The sequence below is a fragment of the Dipodomys merriami genome, unplaced genomic scaffold (genome assembly GCF_024711535.1).
Source record: "Dipodomys merriami isolate MVZ:Mamm:240054 unplaced genomic scaffold, mDipMer1.0.p SCAF_10, whole genome shotgun sequence".
NCBI lineage: Eukaryota > Metazoa > Chordata > Mammalia > Rodentia > Heteromyidae > Dipodomys > Dipodomys merriami.
In genome coordinates this window covers 42,496,643-42,520,742 of record NW_027202271.1, presented here as the reverse complement: position 1 = coordinate 42,520,742, position 24,100 = coordinate 42,496,643, and the positions used below count along the sequence as shown (strand labels likewise).

At 34.9% G+C, this 24,100-nt stretch overlaps 1 protein-coding gene across 4 annotated transcripts in view; it reads left to right on the top strand.

The window, feature by feature from the left end:
• Atp2b1 (ATPase plasma membrane Ca2+ transporting 1) overlaps nucleotides 1-24,100 on the top strand; it is a 101,845-nt gene that overhangs the window by 19,085 nt on the left and 58,660 nt on the right. For all 4 annotated transcript variants that reach the window (XM_069989681.1, XM_069989675.1, XM_069989688.1 and 1 more), the window contains exon 2: nucleotides 22,817-23,245. In XM_069989681.1, coding sequence (XP_069845782.1) covers nucleotides 23,038-23,245 — 208 coding nt within the window. In that variant the 5' untranslated portion in view covers nucleotides 22,817-23,037. The remainder of the gene's footprint in view (nucleotides 1-22,816; nucleotides 23,246-24,100) is intronic.

Genomic DNA, 24,100 nt, shown 5'->3' with positions numbered 1-24,100 from the left:
TGTATAGCCTACTGTACACATGAGACAATTTGAGAGGTTCTATAATTATGCTACTGTCAGAAGCAAGTAAACTAAAAAGTTTAAGTTTACTTAAAGTCAGGATTTCATTAGGCTTTCCCTCTACTTCTCTTTTAGATTGGTCTCTTATTTGAAGTGCAGTTTCATTTATGTTGCACTCAGTTTTCATTTCCTTGTCCCCAAATACTTTGTCTCAGTTTTATATTTTTAATATTGGAACATTAATTCCAAACATCAGAATTGCACACAAAAATATGTACACACAAAATTCAGTCCTTCCTCCCACTGTTGTTTTGCAAGTAACTATTTTTCTACTTTATTTACATTTCTTTCCCCCAAATACAGATTTACTTAAGTTGTCTTTATTTTTACTTTCTTTCATGAAAGGTGCATATATTTTCACTCTTTGATCTATTTTGGAAGTCCTTAGACTCATTTCTCATTCTTTTTTTCATAACTATATGGTTTTCTATGTGCCATTTTCAGTGCAGCTGCTTTCTTATGCTTAGATATTTAGATAGTTCTTAGCATTTCAGAGTTGTAAATGATGCTACAAAAAATTACATTGTGCAATTTTATAAGTACATTTTCAGAGTAAGTTTTTGGGACTGAAATTGCTGAATTGAAGGGTAAATTAACATATTGTTGTACTAGCTATTATCATTTCCATACTGACTTGCTATTCTTCTGATTGACAAATTACTCCAGATTTAATTGTATAAAACAATTACTTTATTATGCTCCTGGATTTCTGGTCATACATTTGGATAATAGGTTGGATTGTCTTTGTTTCACAGTATTGGAGTTTTTTGGAGAAGTTTCAAATGGCTGGGAATAGGGGAGCTAGGATTCATTAGGGACTAGAATTACATATCCAGAGTTTCACAAATACCTGGTGTGTAAGCTTGGACAAACGTTTGCTTCAATTCTGAATGTCAACCAGAAGATGTATATATGGTGTCTTAGTGTAATTTGGACATCACAGATTTGGAGCCTACATTCTGAAAAGGGGTCTCAGGAGAGTAGAAACATTCAAGATAGCCAGACCTTTTATGACCTAGCTTCAAGTCCCTTTATTGCTTTACAATGTCATTTCTGTGGTACTGCATTGGTGAATCAGTCACAAGGCTGCCCAAATTCAAGGGTAGAGACAGACTCTTCCTCTCCGTTGGAATATGTCAAAAGCATTACTAAGATGCTTTCTGTCCCTCTTAAGTGATTTACATTACTACCATTGTTGAATATTAATTTCTGTATATAGTTGGCTGTTTCTACAATTTACCATTGGTCTTCTCATATGTCTTTACTACACTGTTTTATTCACAAGGGCTTGACAATATGTTTTAATATTTGGCATAATTACATGTCTTAGCATAGTTCTTCCTTGGCTGTGGTTCCCTGGTATTGTTTATTTCTTTATATACTGATTAGCATCATTTTGTCTAGTTTTGTAGTTTTTAGTAGGGTTACATTAAATTTAAAGATTTGACTTAGAGAAAACTGACATTTGACGTTGACAAGTACTAATTGTAGTTAAAGAATACATTATTTTCAAGACTATGCTATTGTCTTTCAGGAGTTCATACTGTATTTTCAATAGTGTTTGTAAAATTTATTCCTAATTAAAAATTTTGGTTGCTGTTGTGGATTTTTCTATTATTTTAAAAATATTTTTTGAATTTTATTGTCAAGGTGATGTACCGAGGGCTTACAGTTAAATAAGTAAGGTAATGATTACATATCTTGTCTAACTTGTTACCCCTTCCCTCATTGTTCTCCCTCTTTCCCTTCCCCTCATCTCCCCCGGCAAGTTGTACAAATCATTTCCAAAATGTTGTCTTGTGAGTATCACTGTTGCATAGGTTCCCCCTTTGTCCTTTGTCTCACCATTTTGTTGTTCCCCTTCCCTTCCCTAGTTCAGATAGACATATATGCAATACCCAGGGTACCAAAATCTATTACTTCTAACTGTACATTGTATATATAAAGGCTATTGATTTGTGCATGTTAATTTTAATCCTTTCTCTTACTCAGTTCCATTCTTGACTAGTTTACTTTAATTCAGTTGGAAAGTTGGGTTTTCTACATTTTGTGTATTCAGAAGCATTTTTTATAGCATTAAGACTTGGATTTCTGAAAATTTAGTAGAATTTTCCATGATGTTCTCTGTACCTTTTGTTTTGTTTTGTTTTGTTTGCTACTTTGATATCATGAACTTTTTTTTTTATTTAATTTTTTTTGGTGGTCCTGGTGCTTGAACTCTGGGCCTGGCTGCTGTCCCTCAGCTCTTCACCCCAAGGCTAGCACTCTACCACTTGAGCCACAGCGCCACTTCCAGCATGTACATTTTTTTAAACCATTTTCTAATATGTACCTTTTTTTGTTTTAATCATGTCATCTCATTTTTCTTAATTCTTATTATTTCTTAATAGATTCTTAATTCTTAATATATTGTATATGTATTTATAAATATATTTTCTTAATATATTAAATGTTCATTGTAGTCCTTTTGCTATAGTGCTACCCTATTGTCTTGGATGACATTTTCTATGTATAGATTCTCTAAGAGGGGCACGTATAAATATACAGTATTCCTGAGTCCTACATTGAAAAATATGACACAAAAGTGTCAGTGGTAGAGCATGTAGTTAGAATGTGCAAGACCTTTGGTTCAAGACCTAGCACCCTTCAAAAAAAAGGCTGGTTTTCTTCCCTGCTCCCACAGAACCTCCAACCCTCCAATTGATAAAGCTTTCATCAAGGTTTTTAATGTTGTTTTCAGACAATGTCTATGAATATGTATGTCTTCTAGATTTAGCTTACACATATAAGTGAAACTGTATGACACTTGTCTTGGGTTGCTTAATATAATGTCTTCTGTTTACATTCATTTTCCTGGAAATAGACTCTTTTGTAAAGGGGTCAGATATTAAATAGTTTATGTTATAGAGGTAAGAGTTCAGGTGTAGTCTTCATTTCTTCATTGGATGTTCTCCATTTTTCTCCTTTAGCCCTTTGAAAATGTAAAATCGTTATCCTCATCATCAAAAGTTTTGTCCAACTTCTGCTTCAGACCATCTTCAGAAATGTTTGTTTCTTTGTTTTAGTTCAACCTTGTAATTGTTATTATATTACCTTTTTCTGAGAGGGGGGAAAAAAAGAATGTTTTTGGTTTTTAATACCCTAAGAGTAAGTTTTACTTTAGGGTATAAATAAGTACAAAGCAGAAACTACTAGCATCAAGATAAAATAGCAAATGGCAATGTACATATTGTTGCTTAGATTCTTTAAACAATCAGGAAACCTTATATGAATCCTGTAAAAATGCCTTATTTTACAAACACTGCACTTAGAGTGACCACTATAGTGTTAGCATCAGGTATGAGTGTAAACATGTGAATTATGAGTTCTTGAGAATAAGTTATAAACATCCCTCCTGAGTTATGTGTTAAATTTTAGGAATGTACACCCAAATGAGTTTTGACTTTTCCATGGCTGAAATTGAGTTTTTCTGGCAGTTTACAGGTTTCGTTGTTTCTTGAGGCAATTCTTGATATGTGTTAGGAAGAAGGACGCAAAAAAGCTTTCTGGCCAAAGGACATGTACTTGTCTTAAAAAGCTGAATCATATTGTCTGAATGTATTGGAGAAAGTGCATGAAATCTATAGTTTGGATGACCACGCTTCCCATGTCTGATTTTTTTTTCCCCCATCAACAGTAAGTAGTAAATAGAGGCTTTCCTACAAGCACAAATCTTCCAAGCATAAGAATTCCTTAAGTAGGAAAGGAATTATTTTGAAAGGGTAAATAACACGAGTAATACCATAGAGATGAGAACAAAAAAGGCTTAGTTTAAAACAGGCCCATTCATTAGTCGGTGATCTTTTTGAATGTCATTCACCGACAGGCTTTTTTTCTATGTACTCAGAAGAAAACATGAAGTGGAGTCCTAATGGCCACATGTAAAATACATTCCATCATTTTTGTATTCTACAGGAGGGATTGACTTCTATTATAGGAACACACACTACTTTAAGTTTTGTTGTTGTTGTTGTTTTTGGAGAGGGTTCTTTTAATTTAATTTTATTTTATTTTTTGGGTCCGGTCATGGGACCTGAACTCGGGGCCTGGGAGCTGTCCCTCATCTCTTCAGCTCAAGGCTAGCACTCTTCCACTTGAGCCATAGCGCCACTTCCAGCTTTTTTTCTTTTTGCTTATGTGGTGCTGAGGAATCGAACCCAGGGCCTCAGGTATGCAAGGCAAGCGCTCTACCACTGAGCCACCTTCCCAGCCCCGGTTCTTTTTTTTTTTTTTTTTTTTTGTCGGTCGTGGGGCTTGAACTCTGGGCTTGGGCGCTGTCCCTCAGCTCTTCAGCTCAAGGCAAGCGCTCTACCACTTGAGCTACAGCGCCACTTCCGGTTTTCTGGTGGTTTATTGGAGATAGGAGTCTCACGGTCCCTCCTGCCCGGGCTGGCTTTGAACCATGATCCTCAGATCTCAGCCTCCTGAGTAGCTAGGATTACAGGCGTGCGCCACCAGCGCCCGGCCCCAGCCCCGGTTCTTTTATTTTTTAAGGTACTATTAGTCACCTTTATTTTTGGTCACCGGTCATCCTGTTGTTCATTATACACAGATGTAGTCAGTATTTAAAAAGTCTTTTACCCAGATTGCTATAAGTTCATCTTCTTCCTCCACCATGATCCTATCACAGATTCCAGAATAATCTTAAAGCACAAATCACTTATCACTTTTCAATTAAAACAATGATCAAAGTCCTTGCTGTGTCCTACAAACCTAGCGCTTTCTAATTCATGCAATTCATTGCTTACTGGTCTTTGGCTTGCATATTGTATGTGCGTAACTATAACTGAGAAGGTAGTCTGTATATAATTGGTTACCTTATTTAAAAATAAACAATTCGATGTTTAGTTCATTGAGTGCTAGGAAAACAAGAAGGGTGGTATCTGTCCTTTCCGAATGACATTTTAATTTCACTTTCTGTAAAAAAAAAAAAAAGGCTTACTCTCTGAAGTCTCCCTATGTATTGACCCACACAGCAAGGAAAATCTTTTGTTGCTTTAAAGTCTTGCACTCAACCTTCTGTCTAGGTTGGCCAGATTTTTCTCTGTTTCCAAGACCCACTTAAGCAAGTAATGTTCTTCCTTAACCAGTTTGGTTTTTTGTTTTGTTTGTTTCAGAAAACTCCTTCCTCTTCCTTTCTTCCATCCGTCCCTCCCTCCCTTCTTTCTTTCTTTCCTTTTTTCTTTCTTCCCTTTCTTTCCTTCCTTCCTTCCTTTCCTTCTTTCTTTCTTTCTTTCTTCCTTCCTTTCTTTCTTTCTTTCTTTCTTTCTTTCTTTCTTTCTTTCTTTCTTTCTTTCTTTCTTTCTTTCTTTCTTTCTTTCTTTCTTTCTTTCTTTCTTTCTTTCTCTGTCTGTCTTTGTTTCCTCCTTCCTTCCTTCCTTTTTTTTCTCTTTCTTTTTGGCTTGAACTCCCTGAGATCTTCTGCTCAAGGCTAGTGCTCTACCACTTTGAACCACAGTGTCACTTCCAGTGTTTTCTGGTGGTGAATTGGAGATACAACTGTCATGGACTTTCTTGTCCAGGCTAGCTTCCTCAGATCTCAGCCTCCTGACTAGATAGGATTATAGGCACTAAACACTGGAGCCTGGCTCTTCCTATATAGAATTTCACAAGAGGGCTGAGGTTTGAGTTTATAGTGGACTAAACACCCCCCACACACTTTTTTTTCCCACTGCCTCCATTCTGCCTCCCCCCTTAAGAAATCTAAGGTAAGGATTAGCATTTAAAATTTTTCATCTTCCCCACCCCCATAGTTTTGAACACTCCATCTACCATATGTCTATGGTGTATGAGATCTAGTGGTAGTATTAGGCTTTTGGTTAAAAACAGTGAAAAGGGTAAATATGTAATTTATGTCACTTATGAAACCCTTAATAAGCCAACCTGATTTTTTTTTATTATAGAGAAGAAAGGAGCACTGCTTTGAGGTTTGTTACCAGGAGCAACTAAGTGAAAAAGAATTGAAAAAACTAGTTAGTGTATTTTCAAAGAGGTATAAGTACTATTACTTCCAGTAGTTTTCTTTTGAAGATAGTAGAGTTTACTAAAAGGATTATTTTTGCTCTGTGGTATTTTCACTCTTAAAATGAATAGAGCATAAGTTTTATTGTAAGCTTGGTCCTGTGTTAAAGTGTAGTGATTTAGATACTACTATTAGTGAGTTAATAGAAGAGTATTTGAAGGACAATTAATCTCAGTTGGAGACTATTCCTTAAAATGTTCATTAATGTGCTAGAAAGATTGGGGGAAGGTATAATCACTGCCTCCCATTTTCAGCACACAATTGAAATTAAACTCCTGTGGATAAATTACTCAGAAACAGCTGAGTTCTGCATAGGAGTACTGCAAAAGCTAGATCCTAGATTCATATAACATACACGGTGTTTAATATCCTATGGGATCAAAATTTAGTATCATTTGACAGTGATAAAAGGAAACTTTTATTGGCCTATTCTTGGGTACTTTCTAGGCACTATTGATATGGGAAGTTATTATTAATTCCTGAAATTATGAAATACTTTTTAGATTGACAATGAATTTTTGACAATGATTTTTTTTTTTTTTTTTTTTTTGGTTAGGGAGTACCTTCTGACTTTATAAAATCCATATGGATTCTGATTGCCAGAATTTTAGCCTAAGGACAGGTGTGATTTGCCATTTTTAGTAAAGCACTAATATTTTTATGTTCTGTAATAAATAACAAGTTTTAAAACATTCTTTTTAGGTCTGGAATTATAACTGTTTTAAAAATAGGGTTTTTAGAAAAACTTGGTTTTGAGATTGTCTCATTTTGTAGCATAATCTGTCCTCCAACTTATAATTCTCCTGCCTCAGCCCCTGAAGTACTGAAATTACAGAACCAAGCTACCTGTTTTGAAAATTAGTAATTAGAAAAATAATTATCTCAAAAGAATATAGGATCTAGAAGGTTTTGTTTTCTATGAATGTGGTAACAGCTATAAATTGAATGAGTTATAGTTGTTTGTAATTTTTATATCCTTGGTTACATAAAAAATATTGTCTTCAGTTAGGAAAAACTGTGTTCCTCAAATTTTGTGTGTCACTTACCATCTTTAAATGAAGGTTCATGTTACATACAGTTTTATCTGATGCTGCCACACAAAGTCTAAGAAAATATATAATCAGTTATAAACCTTGTTTGTAAATACCTAGATGGGTTTGCACATCCAAGATGAATTCAGGAAATAACTTACTATTAAGAAGAGTGAGTCAATGGAAAACTTTTTGTTTTCACCATTTAATCTGTATATCAGGTGATGGAAGGAGATTTGGAAGTTCACTATCTCTGTAATTCTTTATCTAAGTTCTACCCTCTAATTATATCTAATATGCAAAACACATAATTCAAGCCTGGAGTTTTGTTTTACCCGTTAGACATAATCCCTTCCCTAATGAGGAAACATTTCATGACATTAAATTGGGTTCTGAAAAATCTGTCCTGAAGTTTGATATATCAAGTATTCTCTAAGCAACATTCTTTCTGAAAAGCTTCCATCATTTGATTTTGAAATAATGACACTCAGGAGGCTGAGATCTTAGGATCACATTTAAAGACAGCCTGGGCAGGAAAGTCCTAGAAACACTTTTCTCCAATAAACCACCAGAAAACCATAAGTGGCTCTGTGGCTCAAGTGGTAGAGTGCTTGCTGAAGAGCTGACGAGCTGAAGAGCTCAGGACAGCGCCCAGGCCCAGAGTTCAAGCCCCATGAGCTACCAAAATAAATAAATAAATAAATAAATAAAATCTTGGCTTGTCTGAGTCTTACAAGCAGTATCTTTCTGCAGAAACAACCACCAAATAGCTAGGTACCATTGAAGTTCTTACGGTCATTGAAGTATTCGGGAAAGAACACTATTCTTAACTGTTTTGCCATAGTATTAACTAGTGTTTGAATTGTGAAATACTTCGATATTCTTGAACTTGAGCCACAACTTCAGCTCCCCATCTTCATTTTTAAGGATTTAAGATTCCACTTATGAGAGAAAAGATGAAGAGTTTTTCTCAGTCTGGATTATTTTACTTAACATAATGATCTCTAGTTCCATCCATTTTTCTGCAAATGACATTTCACTCTTCTTTACAGCTGATCCACATTTTCTTTTCCATCATCAGTTGATGGGCACCCAGGCTTATTTTGTGTTTTAGGTATTATGAGTAGTATTGATATAAACTTGCTTCTTTTGGGCTCTCCACTGTATACGGTTGTAGATTCCTTCAGCTGTATGCCTAGGAGTAAAGTAGGTAATTTTACTTTTAGTTGTTGGGTTTTGTTTTTGTTGTTGTTTGGTCCGGGCCTGGGGGCTGTCCCTGAGCTTTTGTGCTCAAAGTTAGCACTCGGAGTCTTGGCTGCACTTCTGGTTTTCTGGAGGTTAATTGGAGATAAGCGCCTTAAAGATTTTCCCCCAGGCTGGCTTTGAACCTTAGCCTCTCCAGTAGCTAGGTTTACAGCCTTTATCCCCACCTCCCCTTCCAGCCCCCAGCTACTTTTAGTTTCTTAAGGACCCTCCCTACTGATTTCTTATTGATTTGCATTAATTTACATTTCCATCTACAATTTATAACAAAGCACTTTTCTGTACTTCTTCCCCATTGTTTATTGTTTGTTTGTTTCATGATTGATTGCCATTCACAACTGGAATGAGATGGAATTTAAGTGGTTTTCATTTCTTTATGTCTAATGATGTTAAGCAATTTGAATCTCTTGAAAATTGTTTAATTATTGGCACATTCATTAATTGGATTATTCTTTTGATGTTTAAGTTTCAGAGCTATATATCTGTTTTTCATATTAGTCATCCATCTGGTAAATAACTGGGAAAAATATTTTTTTTCTATATATTTTTTGTGTTTTTGACTGGAAATTGTTCTGTCATTTTAATTTAATGCAGTTCAAGTTTTCAATTTGTAGTCTCATTTTTAAGCAATTAGATTTCTGTACGGAAAACAATTATCAATACCTATACCTTCACAGGTATATAACTATACATTTCCTTCTTTTCCTCTAGAAGTTGCAAAGCTTTGGTCTTACATCAAGATCTTTGTTCCATTTTGAATTGATTTTGTACATTGTGAGAGAGTAGAGGCCTATTTCAGTCTTATAAATGTGCATATCCATATCCAGTTTTCCTACCATATGTTGAAGAGATTTTCTTTTTTCCAAAGTAGGTTTTTGGCACCTTTGTCAAAAATCAGATTGCTGTAGATGTGTGTGTTTATTTCTGGATGTTTTAGTCCATTGATGTTCATGTCTATGCCATTTTTCTTTCTTTGGCTCAGTAGTATAATTTGAAATAAGGTATTATGATTCCTTCGGCATTGTATTTTGTTGTTATTGTTTATTACTTTAGCTGTTCCATCTTTTGTGCTTACAAATGAGCTTATGGATTGATTTTTTTTTCTCCCTTTGGTGAAGAATGACAGTGCAATTTTAAGGGGTATAACATGGAATTTATAGGTTGCCATTGGTTGTAGAATAGCCATTTTCATAATATTCTGCCCGTCAATAACATGGGATGGGAAATCTCCATCTTCTAGTGTCTAAAGTACTTCTCAGTTTTCATTGTAGTATTTGTTTGTTTTTACCTCTGTAGTTAAATTTATCCTAAGGCTACTGTGAGGGATTGTTTTTATGATTTCCTTCTTAATCTGCTCATTATTGGCATATAGAAAAGCTAGTGTGTGTGTGTGTGTGTGTGTGTGCGTGCGTGTGCGTGTGTGTGCGCGTGCGCGTGCGTGTGCGTGTGCGTGTGTGTGTGTGTGTGTGTGTGTGTGTGCCACTTGAACTGCAGCTCCACTTCTGGCTTTTCTGATAGTTAATTTGGGATAAATGTCTCCTTGAGGGCCTGGGAGGTAGCTTAGTAGCAGAATGCTTGCCTAGCAAGTGTAACATCTTGAGTTCAATCCTCAGTACCAAGAAAGAATCAAAAAGAAAAAGAAAGTCTCACCAGCTTTCCTGAGTAGGCAGTTTTCAGATCTCAGCTTCCTGAGTAGCTAGGATTATAGGCATGAGCCATTGGTGCCCTGACTTTTAGGTGCTACTTTTAAAAGCTACTGATATATTCTGCTACTTTGCCAAAGTGTTTATTACATATAATAGAATTAAATATTTTGTTAACTAATATGTAGTATATACTTTCCATTACCAGGTTAAGCATTATGTAAAATAGCTAGCTAGCTAGCTAGATAGATAGATAGAGTGTGTTAAATATGACAATTTATTGGAAACTAATCAAAATGTTATTGTGGGCTAAAGCCTATCACAATACATTCTTTGATAGCTTTTTTTTTAATTTCCTGGAGTTCATTTTGGCAATTATTATTTTGTATATTATTGTGTATAATCCAGATAAACATTGTACCTTTCTGTTCCTCTTTTTTTTTTATTTCCTGGAGTTCATTTTGGCAATTATTATTTTGTATATTATTGTGTATAATCCAGATAAACATTGTACCTTTCTGTTCCTCTTTTTTTTATTTCCTGGAGTTCATTTTGGCAATTATTATTTTGTATATTATTATGTATAATCCAGATAAACATTGTACCTTTCTGTTCCTCTCTTAAGAATCTCCTCTTATGGTCTCACTGTGTGTGTGAATCCCTAGAAAACTGTATAATTTATTATGTTCCAGTATTTTAGATCTAGCTTCATTGACACCTTATTAAGTATCAGACACTGGCTGGAAAACATGAGGATGATTCAAGATATTTCAAGTATTTGTTTAATCTTTTGAAAAATTTTGAGATAGATGCTATCTATCCCAGTTTTACAGATTAAGAAGTTGAAATAGTGGGGTAATTGTCCAAGATCTCGTAGCAAAGGTGACTGGGAAGAGCTGAAAAGCTATGGATTTACCATCATCCTAATTATGATTCAGTAATTGAAGTAATATGCTAGCTATCATTTTGAGTGCTGAAAGAAACTTGTTTCTCTGGAATTAAAGGTTTGTTTTGCTTGTATTGAGGTGACTCTTACTAAAGGACCACTGGTTGTCTTTAAAGTCATTGCCACATGTTCTGTAGTGCAGTTTAATTACCCTGTGTTAACGGTTTCTATGGGCAAAGTACTATGGTCACTAGGAGATACAGTAATGAATAAGACCATCCTGCCTCAGACCTTAAAAGTTAATGAAGAATAAAACTACCTACTCAGAACTTACAGCATATACTGATTGTGTTCTAGAGGCTCCAAAAGCCTAGAATTAAAGTAATGGATTGGTTCCATCCTATGAAGTCAAAGTAGAAGGAACATTATAATTATTCCTTGAAGAAGTTAATAAAAAGCAAAAGGGCTGGGTGCTATAGCTCTGGCCTAATCCTAGCTATTTGGAAGGCAGAGATCAGGTTGCAGTTTGAGGACACTCCAGGCATGAAGGTTTGTGATACTCCATCTCACCCAGTGGCTGGGCACAGTAGTATGCCTGTCACCTCAAGTTACAGGGTAAATACAATGGCTAATAACAGTGGAATGTACCTGTCATCCCAGCAACAAAGAAAAGGACTGTCCAGATCAGTTTCTGTGTAAGTGGAGACCATATTTTGAAAGTAACCAATGCAAGAGGGGTTGGTAGAGTGGTTCAACTGTAGAATACGTAACTGGCAAGCATGAAGCCTTAAATTCAGAAATTAAAAATGAAATTGAATAGACCATCTTTGTTAAGGGAAAGCCCACTAGTTTCACAATAGGGAACTATTACTTGTCCAAAAACAAAGGGAAGAAGGAGAAAGAAAGAGGGGGAGGGGGAACTTGAGTGCCATACTGAAACAAATGAATATGTGGGAAATACTGATGAGCATATGACATCTATGTTCATCTGTCAGTATCTCAGCTTTGCTAGTTTTCTTATATGTGAGGTGCATGGAAGACATGTGGGGAATTAATGCTCACAAGTTAGATGCCATTCAGCTTCCATCACTATCTTGAAAATAATCCTAATCTCCCTGGTTCACTCAGTTTTATTTTCTGCAATTGCTGGGAAAGATAACTAAATATGTTCTGGTTTTCTGAAAAGAGAATTAAAATTACTTTGGTATTGTAATTTCAGTTGTTTTTATGTAAAAGATAAGAGAAGCAATTATGGAATCAAAAGCTTTAAAAAAAACTATTTTCTTTCTCTAAATTCTATATTAACCTGAGTTTCAGTCACTTTCTTTTTCTTGTGTGTACCTGTACTTTCTCTTCAGAAAGCTTGAGAGGATTAAAAAGGATTAATCCTTTTTAAATTTACAATCTGCTAACCCATGCAAGGACTCTAGAAGACTGCAAGCTGGGTGCTGGAGGCTGAGATCTAAGGATCACAGTTCAAAGCCAGTCCTGGCAGGAAAGTCTCGGAGACTTTTCTCTAATAAACCACCAGAAAACTGGAAATGGCGCTGTGGCTCAAGTGGTAGAATACTTGCCTTGAGCTGAAGAGCATGAGATACAGCATCCAGGCCCAGGTTCAAAAGGAATGCAAGTTGTGGCTACTGTACTACCTTTAGGAAGCTGAAGTTGTGTTTTAGAAGAAAATATCTTAAAAGCTCTTCAAAGAAAGAAATACTACTTAACATTGGTCCTTTGCCTATTCATGGTCCTTTTGCACTTTATGCCTATAATACTGATAGTATTTGCCACAGTGCTTATATTTTTCCTTCATTTTGACTGTAAACTTCTTGAAGACAGAGCCTGGAATAGGAGTTTATTCAGATATCTCTGGAACAGTTTCAAACATCTAAGAAAAATAATAAAATTTTTTAAAAACAACAGATTTAGGAGAGATAGCATTAACTTTAATATTAACTTTAATGTTGATAATAACATTTGAAGCACTGAAAAATATTCAAGTGGAAATACCTTTAAACAGTTGTAATATAACCTGGAGCTAGGTCAAGGTGGTAGATGTAGGCCCTGATATATCAGTTGCCAAGAGAAAACATTTAGGGAAGTGAGGCCTGTAAATAGATTGTTAGATGATAGCCTTATTTAGAGTGTGGCAAGAAAGACACAATGGATAGGAGGGAAGAATACTGACAAAGAAGTATAGGAAATAATGAAGACAGAGAAATAACCTGAGCTCATTCATCAGTGTAAAATCATCTCGGTGTGTAGACACAATTAGGATGCATTGAGGATAGACTATTTAAAGAGATGGAGTAAAAAGAAAAGTATAGCTTGATGGTTTAAGAAAATTTAGGAGCAGTATGCTTTTGTAGGGAGGGGATATATTTGAATATTGTTGAGGCTAAGGGAGGGGACCAGCAAAAAAATGATTGAATGGCTGAGGCTTGCAGTAGCAATCAAGGAAGTAAAGTCGTAGATGGAATTTTTATCCTGGGTACAAACAAGCAGTAATCATTTAGGAAAGACTTGGAATTAAAAGGGGAATAATTTGGAAAATTGAGATGTGTCAATGTATCATAGATTACCGAATTAAGTTTCTAATGGAACTTAGTTTAAATTTACTTTCCAGCATTGCTCAGCCATATGGTTTGTTCAAAGAGTAACTAATTAACTAGGTTAGTATAGTAGAAGCATAAGAGCAAATCAGACATAAAGATCATCAGGAAGTTAGCTTTGCAAAGGATGGAATAATTGATCAGAACAATTTTAATGCCATTTAAATGTAGAGGTCAGATGTGTGTCTGTGATTCAGTAGAAGTAAAGAGCAATAAGTTGTACCAGAGAAGAGATGAAGAACAGAACAATTCCAGGTGGTGATTTACATGTTTCCCTGATGGTAAATAGCAATTGCAAAATACAATTCAGAGCATTCGAATGAAACAGGAGTTCTAAGGATCATCAATATGATGTGATAGACCACTTTATGCTTCAGCACATCGCTAATGTCCATATTCTTTGCACTATATTGAGCTGACCATAAATCAAATTCTTGTCTGACACCCTCTTATACGATAGCTTCCTTATTTTTCAGCTGGATCACTTGAATATCTTGAAAAAATGAGTATTGGTTTACTGGGCTGCTCTTTAATAACTATACTGGAAATTGCAAAAGACTATCAACTATCAAGCAACATAAATAAAAAGTGTCTTCTTTTAGTTCTGTATTTGGTTCATATATTGTAATCTTTTAAATCTAGTTTTTAATTAATAAAACAGAAAGCCTATGTTAATTTGCAAAAATGCCATACTCAGTATTGCCAACTTTTATTTTTGTGAGCTTCTTCAGTGCCATAATGAGCATCCTGTTTCCTTAAGCATTTGAGTGTAGGTTCTTGTGAATTGACAGGATAGAAGCTCTTAAGAACTGAGTAGGCCGACAAAGCAGCTGGTGTGACATTCAAGTCTTGATACTGCCTTCTTAGCTCATGAACATAAGGGGGAAAAACTGTTTTAATTTAGAAATCTCTTCTTTGACTATAGCTGAAAATTTCAACACCAGTGAGACTAGAAAATCATAGAACATTTGGTTCTCATATTTAACCAGAGATATAGTCTGTTCTTATATTTGGTAAATTGCATAGGATTATATAAAATTAACTTCTCTTATTTTTGAGATTTTTTTTTAACTAGGCTTACTGTAAGGTGAAAGGTTCCTAAAATGCCTAAATAGAGTTTAGGCATTTTAATGTAGTTCAGGGGGAGAGTAGATGAGGGCAGGTATCTAAATTATAGCTTCTTGTTAAATTGTTGAAATTAATATTTAAGGTGTTTAAGATAATTTATGTTCTAAATGTAGCAAGTGAGTCTCTACACTTTTCTATGAAGAAAATTACAGTATTCATATAATATAAGGTTTAACTAGGAAAAAAAAATGGATGTGTTTGGTTTTAAAACCAAAACAGTTCAAAGTACCAGCTCACAGAATATTTTAGAAGATATTCTGCTTTTATTCATGCAAATTAAGAATAGCACAATAAAGAATCAAGAGGAATTTGTTCATATTTTTGTTCTAAAACTTTTAGACTGAAATGACAGTCTAGCACTTTGTTCTCTGGTCAAAGGTCAGGAGACATTTATCTTCATTGGTGGTCTTCCAGACAAGTAGCATCAGCATCCCCGTCATCTGAAAAGTCATTAGTAATGTTACTTCTCACACTGTATTCCACATCACTTGAAGAAACTTCTAGTTTCCAAAAATCTGTGTTTTGAAGAGCCCTTCTGGTGGTGCTGATGATAAACATTGAAGTTTGAGAAGCACTAATCAGTATGTGAAATTTACTTTATAAATTTTTGTAGTGTTGATAAACTCAGAGGGAGATGGTTTTTTTGACTTGTAAGTACCTCCTTTCAGAAGGGTGCCTACCAACTGACATATGATATCTTTGCTTGTGACCATGTATTTTAAAACTTTATCATAATTAAGGGCTTTATTGGCATAAACAAATAATCCATATTGGAAATGACAGCCATCAAAAGCTCAAGGGAGGGCAGTGAATCACAGTTTATAGAAACTGTACCTGCTTTGGTCTGGCATATTTCTTTATAGACTAAAAGTTGTGAGAATAGTTGCTGGGTTTGGGGTCAGCATAGGGAAACTGATTTTCTCACACTTTCACTGAGCCAGACTGTTAATAGTGTGGTTTCATCATTTTATTGAATTGTGAAGTTCTGAAATAGGAGAGAGAGAAAAATAAGTCTCGCAGGTACACACACAAATAAATGTTCGCTATTATCTATAAACAGATCTCATTTTCCTTGACTAGAACCAGATGAAAACAATTCTGATGAAAATTACTATGCCCCCCAATCTCTCCCTACTGATTCCCTTGACAGTTATTCAAAAAGTAGGACAAGAAATGGAGTGAAAACACTAGCAAGAGATGACAATGTGAGAACGAAAGTCCAGCAATGGAGGAATTAAGACAGCACGTTTCAAAGTGGTTAGGAGTAGCAAAGGTTGCCCATTGGTCAGATAAGGAGGACAGAAAGTGCATTAGGAAAAGCGGGAATGATTGGTCCCTTAGAAGAGTAGTTTCAGTGCAGCATAGGAGAAACTAGATTATAGTTGATTGATCTATGAGTAGTAAACTATAAACAGTACATGTCAGAGAAAATGGTAGTTTTACTAGCTAAGATATTTGTGTATTTAGGTCTAGTTAGCTAAGTTTACACTAATTGGTATATTTTTATTTAGCCTCAGTAACCCTAACAAATTATTTCTCAAATAATTGTGCCACTTTCTCTAAACCTTATTAAGTATTGAAACTCAATATTGTTTATGCATTCTCTTTTCCTTTTTTTTTGGTCAGTTCTGGGACTTGAACTCACAGCCTGGGTGCCGTCCCTGAGCTCTTCTGATCAAGACTATCACACTACCACTTAGAGCCACAGCACCACTTCTAGTTTTCTGGTGATTAAGTGGAGAAAAGAATTTCACAAACTTTCCTGCCTGGATTGGCTTTGAACCGTGATAGATCTCAGCCTCCTGAGTAGGATTATAGACGTGAGCCACCAGCATCCAGTTGGTATATATTCTTAAGGTTCCAGAAACCTTGATAAAAACCACTGACATGTAGCAGTATATAATTCATTTGACAATCTGAAACACCTTTTGACTTATATTGTCAAAAAGGATCAGAAGGAAATCTAAGTTGAAATGTCTTTCATAACAAGGTGGATTGAAAACTTGAATGCTGACTTTTTCTGGACTCATCTGACACAGTATATTATTTTAAGCATGTTACAGAGCTTTGTTTTGCTCTGCTATTTGAATTATCATTGATTTTGCTGCAAAGCCTTTTTTGGAATTCATTTGAGCTTAAGGCTCAAGGGCATTTCTATTCAATAAACACTGAGACCCCACTATGTCCCAGACAGTGCTGGGGTTTAAGAATGAGTGAGGCAAGGGGCTGGGAAGTTGGCTCAGTGGTAGAGCGCTTGCCTTGCATGCCTGAGGCCCTGGGTTCGATTCCTCAGCACCACATAAGCAAAAAGAAAAAGGCCGGAAGTGGCGCTGTGGCTCAAGTGGTAGAGCACTGGCCTTGAGCTGAAGAGCTGAGGGACAGTGCTCAGGCCCAGAGTTCAGGCCCCACAACCGGACCAAAAAAAAAAAAAAAGAATGAGTGAGGCAAATTTTTTATTGATATTCATTTGGAAAGGCATAGAGGTAAACAAATCATTGCAACTGTGTGTAAAACGTATAGCAGTAGAATAAACTAATGCTTCCCCTATTCTGTTTCTCACCCTAAATGACTTGCTGAATTGATCATGCCCGATTTATAACTTGGCAGCTACTGTATGTAACTTGCCTTTAGGGTACTGTACTTAGTTTCTGCCTCTGGAAGCTGACAAACCACTAAAGGAAATGGGGCTAATTTTAGTCAACCCATACACAGGGTGGTATTTATGAATCTTTTAAGAAAAATAAGTCAGGTATTAGAATGCTTTTTTCTGTGCTACTGTTTGACCAAGACCCTGGTTATGAAATTACTCTTACCACTCATCACTCATCTGCTGTGATCTATAAATGCTTTATGCCCTTTTATGTCAGTGGGCTATGTTGAAAAGTGAAAAGGGTGAGTGCAGAATATTGAATTTATATAATACCATGGTTACTTGTTATTAATGAAATAGAGTGCATTCATTTAATAAAATTTTCTCACTATTTATGATCTTAAAGTGCTGCTCTTCAATATGTAGCATCAGACCATCTGCCCTTTCTACCATTATTCTTAGATCTAATAATAAGTCATTTCAGTATTAGAGACATTAAATCTAGATTGAGTTGTGTAGTAATTATACTTTGCAGCCCCATAGGAAACATTTAAGGTGATTAGTTTCAGGTTGTCCACACAGTGACTTGAGGACCACTGCTGATACCTAAGAGGACTGGATAGGGTAAAATTATATTTCTTAATTTATGAAGTAGCTCTTACTTTATTAAAAAAAATGACAAACAGCTTCTTCCCTACTTCTAAGAATAGAAAAAATACAATTGATTTTATATTAAAGAGGAATTTTCTATTAAAGAAAATGGAGCTCTCTTGAGTATTCTTCATTGGAAAGCCCTAGTCAAAACCTGTTCTTTAATTCTTCGTCAGTCAAGTGTTGTATCTGATGGCTAGGATGTCAGTGTGTAACCATTTTGTTTTGAAGCACAGTGCCAGTCATTTTCTTGATGGTAAGAACTTCCTTAAAATTTGCACATTGGTTCTGGAATATGCCTGGAATGATGGAGCACTTGCCTAGCAAACACAGGGACATGGGTTCAGGGCTCTAAGTTCAAACTTTAGTAATGCCCTTCTCGCCAAAAAGAAAGAAGAGAAAAGAAAACCTGAACATTGTTAGGATTAGCAGCCATGTTTTAAAGTGATTTTGTAAGTGTTTCATTCTTTATTTTAGGCATCTTTCTGATTGATAATTATGAGGAAATAAACTGAATAGTTGGATTTGATCTCCAGTATTTCTTCTCTTTGTCAGATTCCAGGTTTCTTTTTTTTTGTAATTATTAACATAATGAAATGTTTTCAGAGTTTATTATTGATATTTTATTTTGACTTGGGCTTACTACCTTTATAATATTTGCTTAATTACCACAAAAGATTAGCAATTACTCTGATTAATAGATTTACTGGCTCACAGCTGTAATAATAACTACTCAGGAGGCTGAGATCTGAGGACTACAGTTCAAAGCTATCCTGGGCAGGAAAGTCCCCAAGACTCTTATTATCTTCAATTAACCACCAAAAAAGCTGGAAGTAGATTATGTGGCTCAAATGGTAGAGTACTAGCCTTGAGCAAAAGAAGCTCCTGAGTTCAAGCCCCAGACCAGCAAACATACAAAGATCAATACCTTAATGTGATCATGCTAATTAATAGCAAGTTAATGCACATTTAGCTTTGAGTAGATTCAACCTGTCTTTGCATATGTTTTTACCTGTCTTACATATCGTATTTGTTCAGTTATGTTTCTGGAACTAAATGTAGGAGAGCATATTTTTGTACCAATTAAATGTAGCCCTTTTCTATCTGTGTGGATCCTGATCCTGTCATCTAACATATTTGCTGATTTACATAGCTTCAAGTCATTTATAGATTGAATAAATTTTTGTCTTCAGTTGCTGTATCTTTAAATCACTAACAAAAGTTTAGAACAGTTCAGGTAAATGCCTCTCTACAGGTTGTTACTCTTCTTACTAATATTCTTAATTTCATTAGCATATATTTTCTAGCTGGCTCACAATTCTGTGTTGCTGTGTAATATTAAAAAATCATTTTAGAGGTCTATATCTCATCTACCTCCCTGTTTAATAATTGATTTAACTATTCTCCTTTGTTTACTTATTTTTTCTGAGTGATTTTCTTTGCCATCATTGTTGAATCTAGATCACTTTCATACATGTTTTTCTATGATCTATAAGTCAAATGATCTTGTGAAAGAACAGAAATTGTTTTACTAACAAAGCTGTCTCTATGATTTCCACTCATTACCAGGACCTCACAGTTATCCTTTGTTTTCTTTTGAGTCCCTGCCCTTACCCAGAAAAGCTTATGTGATAGTAGAATCTACTTGACTCCTTTTAAAAAAAATAAAGATATCTTTTCCCGACTCTAGTTTTCAGCTATCTCTTTTTGAATAATACCTCAAAGAAATAATACCTTAAAGACCACCAACTGTGGTTTGATCAAATATGTCATTTATTCTGGAATGAATTTTCTTATATAGAATAGCTATGTATTTTCTTTAAAACACATTTCTTCTGAGTTCTCAACTTCCACTTAAACACTTCTTCCTTAGCTTTTTAAATGAAAGAGTAAATTCTGTTGAAGAATAAAGAGAATCAAAATGGGTGTTCGTTCAAGTTGTATCTGAATCCCAGATAACATATATCTTACTTGATTGTCATGTTGAGCCTAACAAATGCAAAGAAAACATTTTTGTTCCTTGACATTTTTATCAGTCACCCAGTTAACTAGATGAATGAAAGAGTAGATAAAGAAGAAAATAGTAGAAGAGGGAAATCTATAGCCACCTAGAAACAGATAACCGCCTGATATGTAACTTACAGTTGGTCAGTAAGTAAATAGTCCATTTTTGGAGAATGACTTATTTGCTTTTCCTGAGCTACTTTCTCCCCAACAAGTTATGTGATTGGTAATGGAATGTGATTGGTAATTATGTACTTACTACGAAACTCAAACCCTAGAAATAATTTATTGACAAATTGCTGTAAAGATTGATTGGACAAATTTTAGTCATTGATTGACCCAGAGACTCAAATGATGACCCAGGACTAACAAGCTCTTATTTAATTCCCATATTTACCTGACCCCCATTCCTCAGCTTCACATCCTCTGTATTGGATCCATTCTCTGGGACTATCTTTTGTAATATTGGATATTATTAAGCTACATGAATCTACTTTCTTTTAGAATAATCTCTGCCAGGCAAGTTGTCATGACTGTGGCAAATGGTTAAATAGCACTTACAGAGGAAAATTTCTCTTTGTATAAGCCAAAGAACACATGCTCCCAACAAACAGACTTACTTATTTTATATGTTAGACAAATAATACTATATTTTAAGATTAGCATTATGTGTGGGCCAACAAATTTTGTATATGGAAACTTAAGGAGATTAACAAATAACTACTGTTTTCTAGTTTTTGAAGATGGGTTATTATAGTGCTTGAGTGAATAGGAGGGAACCCTCTTTGCCTAGGAGATGAGTAAAATTGGTAATAATTGGGCAAGCAGAAGGGTTTGTGAAATGGAAGGAAACAGGCACTGAAAAAAAAAAATCGCTTGTAAACTTACATCCTTGTAAACTTAGCACAAGACAAACTTTCTTCATTTAGTTACCCTTAGACCACTAGTATAAATGCTTTAGTTTTTTAAATCAGTTCTACAATCTAGTGGTTCTCATAATGTTCCATAGAGAGATAAGCATCAAATGAGAATTCTATAGAAATACAAATTATGGAGCTCCTTTTTAATACTGAATAACAAACACTGGAGGTGGAACCCAGCAATTTATCTTTTAACAAACATACCAGTTGACTTTTCTGGAAACTGAAGTATATGAAACATATACCATGGTTTATCCTCATAACATTTTTATATATTACTTGTACCCTCCAATATCTTTTCTGATTCCTAACCATTAAACATATTATTAAGTATTTTTGGCAGGACAAGGCAAATTGCTTGAAGAAGAGAAGTTGAATCAGTTAACTCTACCTTGGCCTTGAATGTCAAATAGGCATGAACAATTTTCCTACTGTAAGATTAGATATAGTGTTAAAATGCCTATTTTTAAAATGTAGTAGGAAAATATGTGAGGCATTAATGAGAAGGAACCTGAAAATTCTAATTTGCATAGAGGGCTTTGAAGATCAAGGACTAAAGGCTTACAGAAGAGACCTTACAAAGAAAGAATGAACCAATTTCAGTAACTACAGTAGAAGAGCTAGAAATTAAAGATGATATAACAGTTTAAGACCAGGTATTTAGAATAATGCTGATAGTAGCGGGAATCTGTTATTAGGGAATATGATAAATATCCATTGCTTCCCAGATTAATTTGAAGTTATAGAGAAAGAAGAGTTGAGAGGTCATCTTTTGGTAGATTAGAGTACTAAGAGGAACTGAAAATATAATGATATCTCCATTTGTTCCTTAGATATTATTATCTGTAATCCCAGTATTAGGGAAGCTGAGGCAAGGCCTTAATCATGAATTCAAGGCCAGTCTGTCTGGGCTTACATAATGAGGCCCTGTCTTTAAAAAAAAGTGTTTTATTGTCCATCATGTGACACAATTCTAGATCCTCAGAATAAATATAGTGAAAGGAAAGCCCTATTTTCAGAACTAATAACATGTAGATAAATAAGCATGATAATTTCAGATAGTAATAAGATTTGCAAAGAAAATAACAGCCCACACCCCAGCAATTCTTGCCTATAATTCTAGCTACTCTAGAGGCTGAGATCTATAGGGTCTGAAGCCAATCCCAGCAGAAAATTCAGTGAGATGCGTCTCCAAACCAGAAAACAAAAAGTGGAGCTGAAGGCATGGCTTAATTTGCAAAATACCAGCTGAGCAAATATAAAACTTTAAGTACGAACCCTGGTGAAGTAGGGGGGAGGGATAAAAGAACAAAGGTGAGAGAATTTCTTCAGCTAGACAGTTATAAGAAGATCTGAGGTAATAACATGTGGTACAGTTATATTAGAAGGCAAGTTTAGAAAGCCAAATGATGGTGGTGTAGCTAAATGGCCAAGGAGAAATGTATGAAGCCATACTAAACTAAAGGGTTCATTACACCTTTTTTAAAAATATACTTTTTGTTTTTTGAAAAGCTATTCCATGTGAAAGGTTCAGAGAAAGGTTCATTAATATCAGTCCAGCCTGATATTCAATCCATTTGTTTGCTGAAAGCTCAGTTTCTATGGATCTCATTCTTTATAGTACAGTAAGAAGTAGTATAATTTTATTGATTGGGATGAATTTAACAACTAGCCTAATGCTTGAACCTAAGTACTTCAGTGGCACTGTAATACTGAAATAATAGTTGTAACTGAAATGTGAAAGTCAGTCATATGAGATGCAACTTTATTTAATAATGATTGGATGTGGTGGCTTCTGTTATAAATTATTGTTATTTAGAAGTCATCTTTTATCTTTATCTTGCAATGAAGGTTAAAGCATGAAACCACAATTCACGAAAAATTATAATTAAACACTTTACTTGAATTTATTACTTGATGACAATAATACTTTTCAGACCTAGTTACTTTTAAATATTTTCTTCTTTCAGATGTATACATCTCATGATTGATGGGAAGAAACAAGTCATGGGCCAAAGGTCAAGATACTTCTCTGGGAAATGCTGCTGCTGATGCTGCTTTATAACGTCCTACAATGAGTGTTTTGTTTGGGAATGATTTTCATATTTAAAAGATTTTCATCTTGGAAGTAAATCAAGTGAAAATTAGATTCATTTGGGAAACATTTTCCTCCTAATAAATTATACTTATAATGGGCGACATGGCAAACAACTCAGTTGCATATAGTGGTGTAAAAAACTCTTTAAAGGAAGCTAATCATGATGGAGACTTTGGAATTACGCTCGCAGAGCTGCGGGCTCTAATGGAGCTCAGGTCCACAGATGCATTAAGAAAAATACAGGAAAGCTATGGAGATGTCTATGGAATTTGTACCAAGTTGAAAACATCTCCCAATGAAGGTAAGTTGTATTATGTTTGTTTTAGTCTTTTGTGCAGAGTGCTCTTTATAAATAACATGATTATTGTAAATAGCATGATTATATTGTGTTGGCTATCATGTGATCATGCCATAGTTATAGTGATATTAAAATGAAGTGTTTATCAGATTGGTATAGAGTATCTTTAGTCTGAGAAATGTTTTAGACCAGAGAGACAAATATTTTGTTCTATTGTTCATATTAGTGCTGCCTGTTTACAATAACAAGAGTGTCTTTCCATTGAAGCTATACAGGATGTAACCAGGCTCGGTACCCCCGAAGGGATACAGTGGAAATAAACTCAGTTCATCATCTTCCATTTTGCCAGCTAACTTAAAATAGTTACCACTGTAAATAGCTATCCAGGTTGTTTTAGTTTATGGAGCTTAATCTAAACTTTATTAGTCTGTTCATAAACAACATTGTAGACTAGAGGGCAGTTTTTCCCTTAGCTGTGGTTAAAAATAATTTTCAATTATTGAATTATGTTGATTTCTATTTATTGGTTTGTTTGTTTATTGGTGCTAGTACTGGGGCATGAACTTAGGGCCTCACTCTTTTTTGCTCAGTGCTGGTGGTCTGCAGTTGAAACACACCTCTACTTGCAGACTTTTTTTTTTTTTTTTTTTTAGATAATTGGAGATAAGGGTCTCTGTATTTTTCTTTCTGAAGAGGCTTCAAACCTTGACTTTCAAGATCTCCTGAGTAGCTAGGATTATAGGTGTGAACCACAACCACTGCACCCAGTTAATTTTCCTATGTTTAAATAAGGCTTGAGTATCATAATTCTTTTTTTATTTTTTATTTTTTTATTGTGAAAATACTGTACAGAGGGGT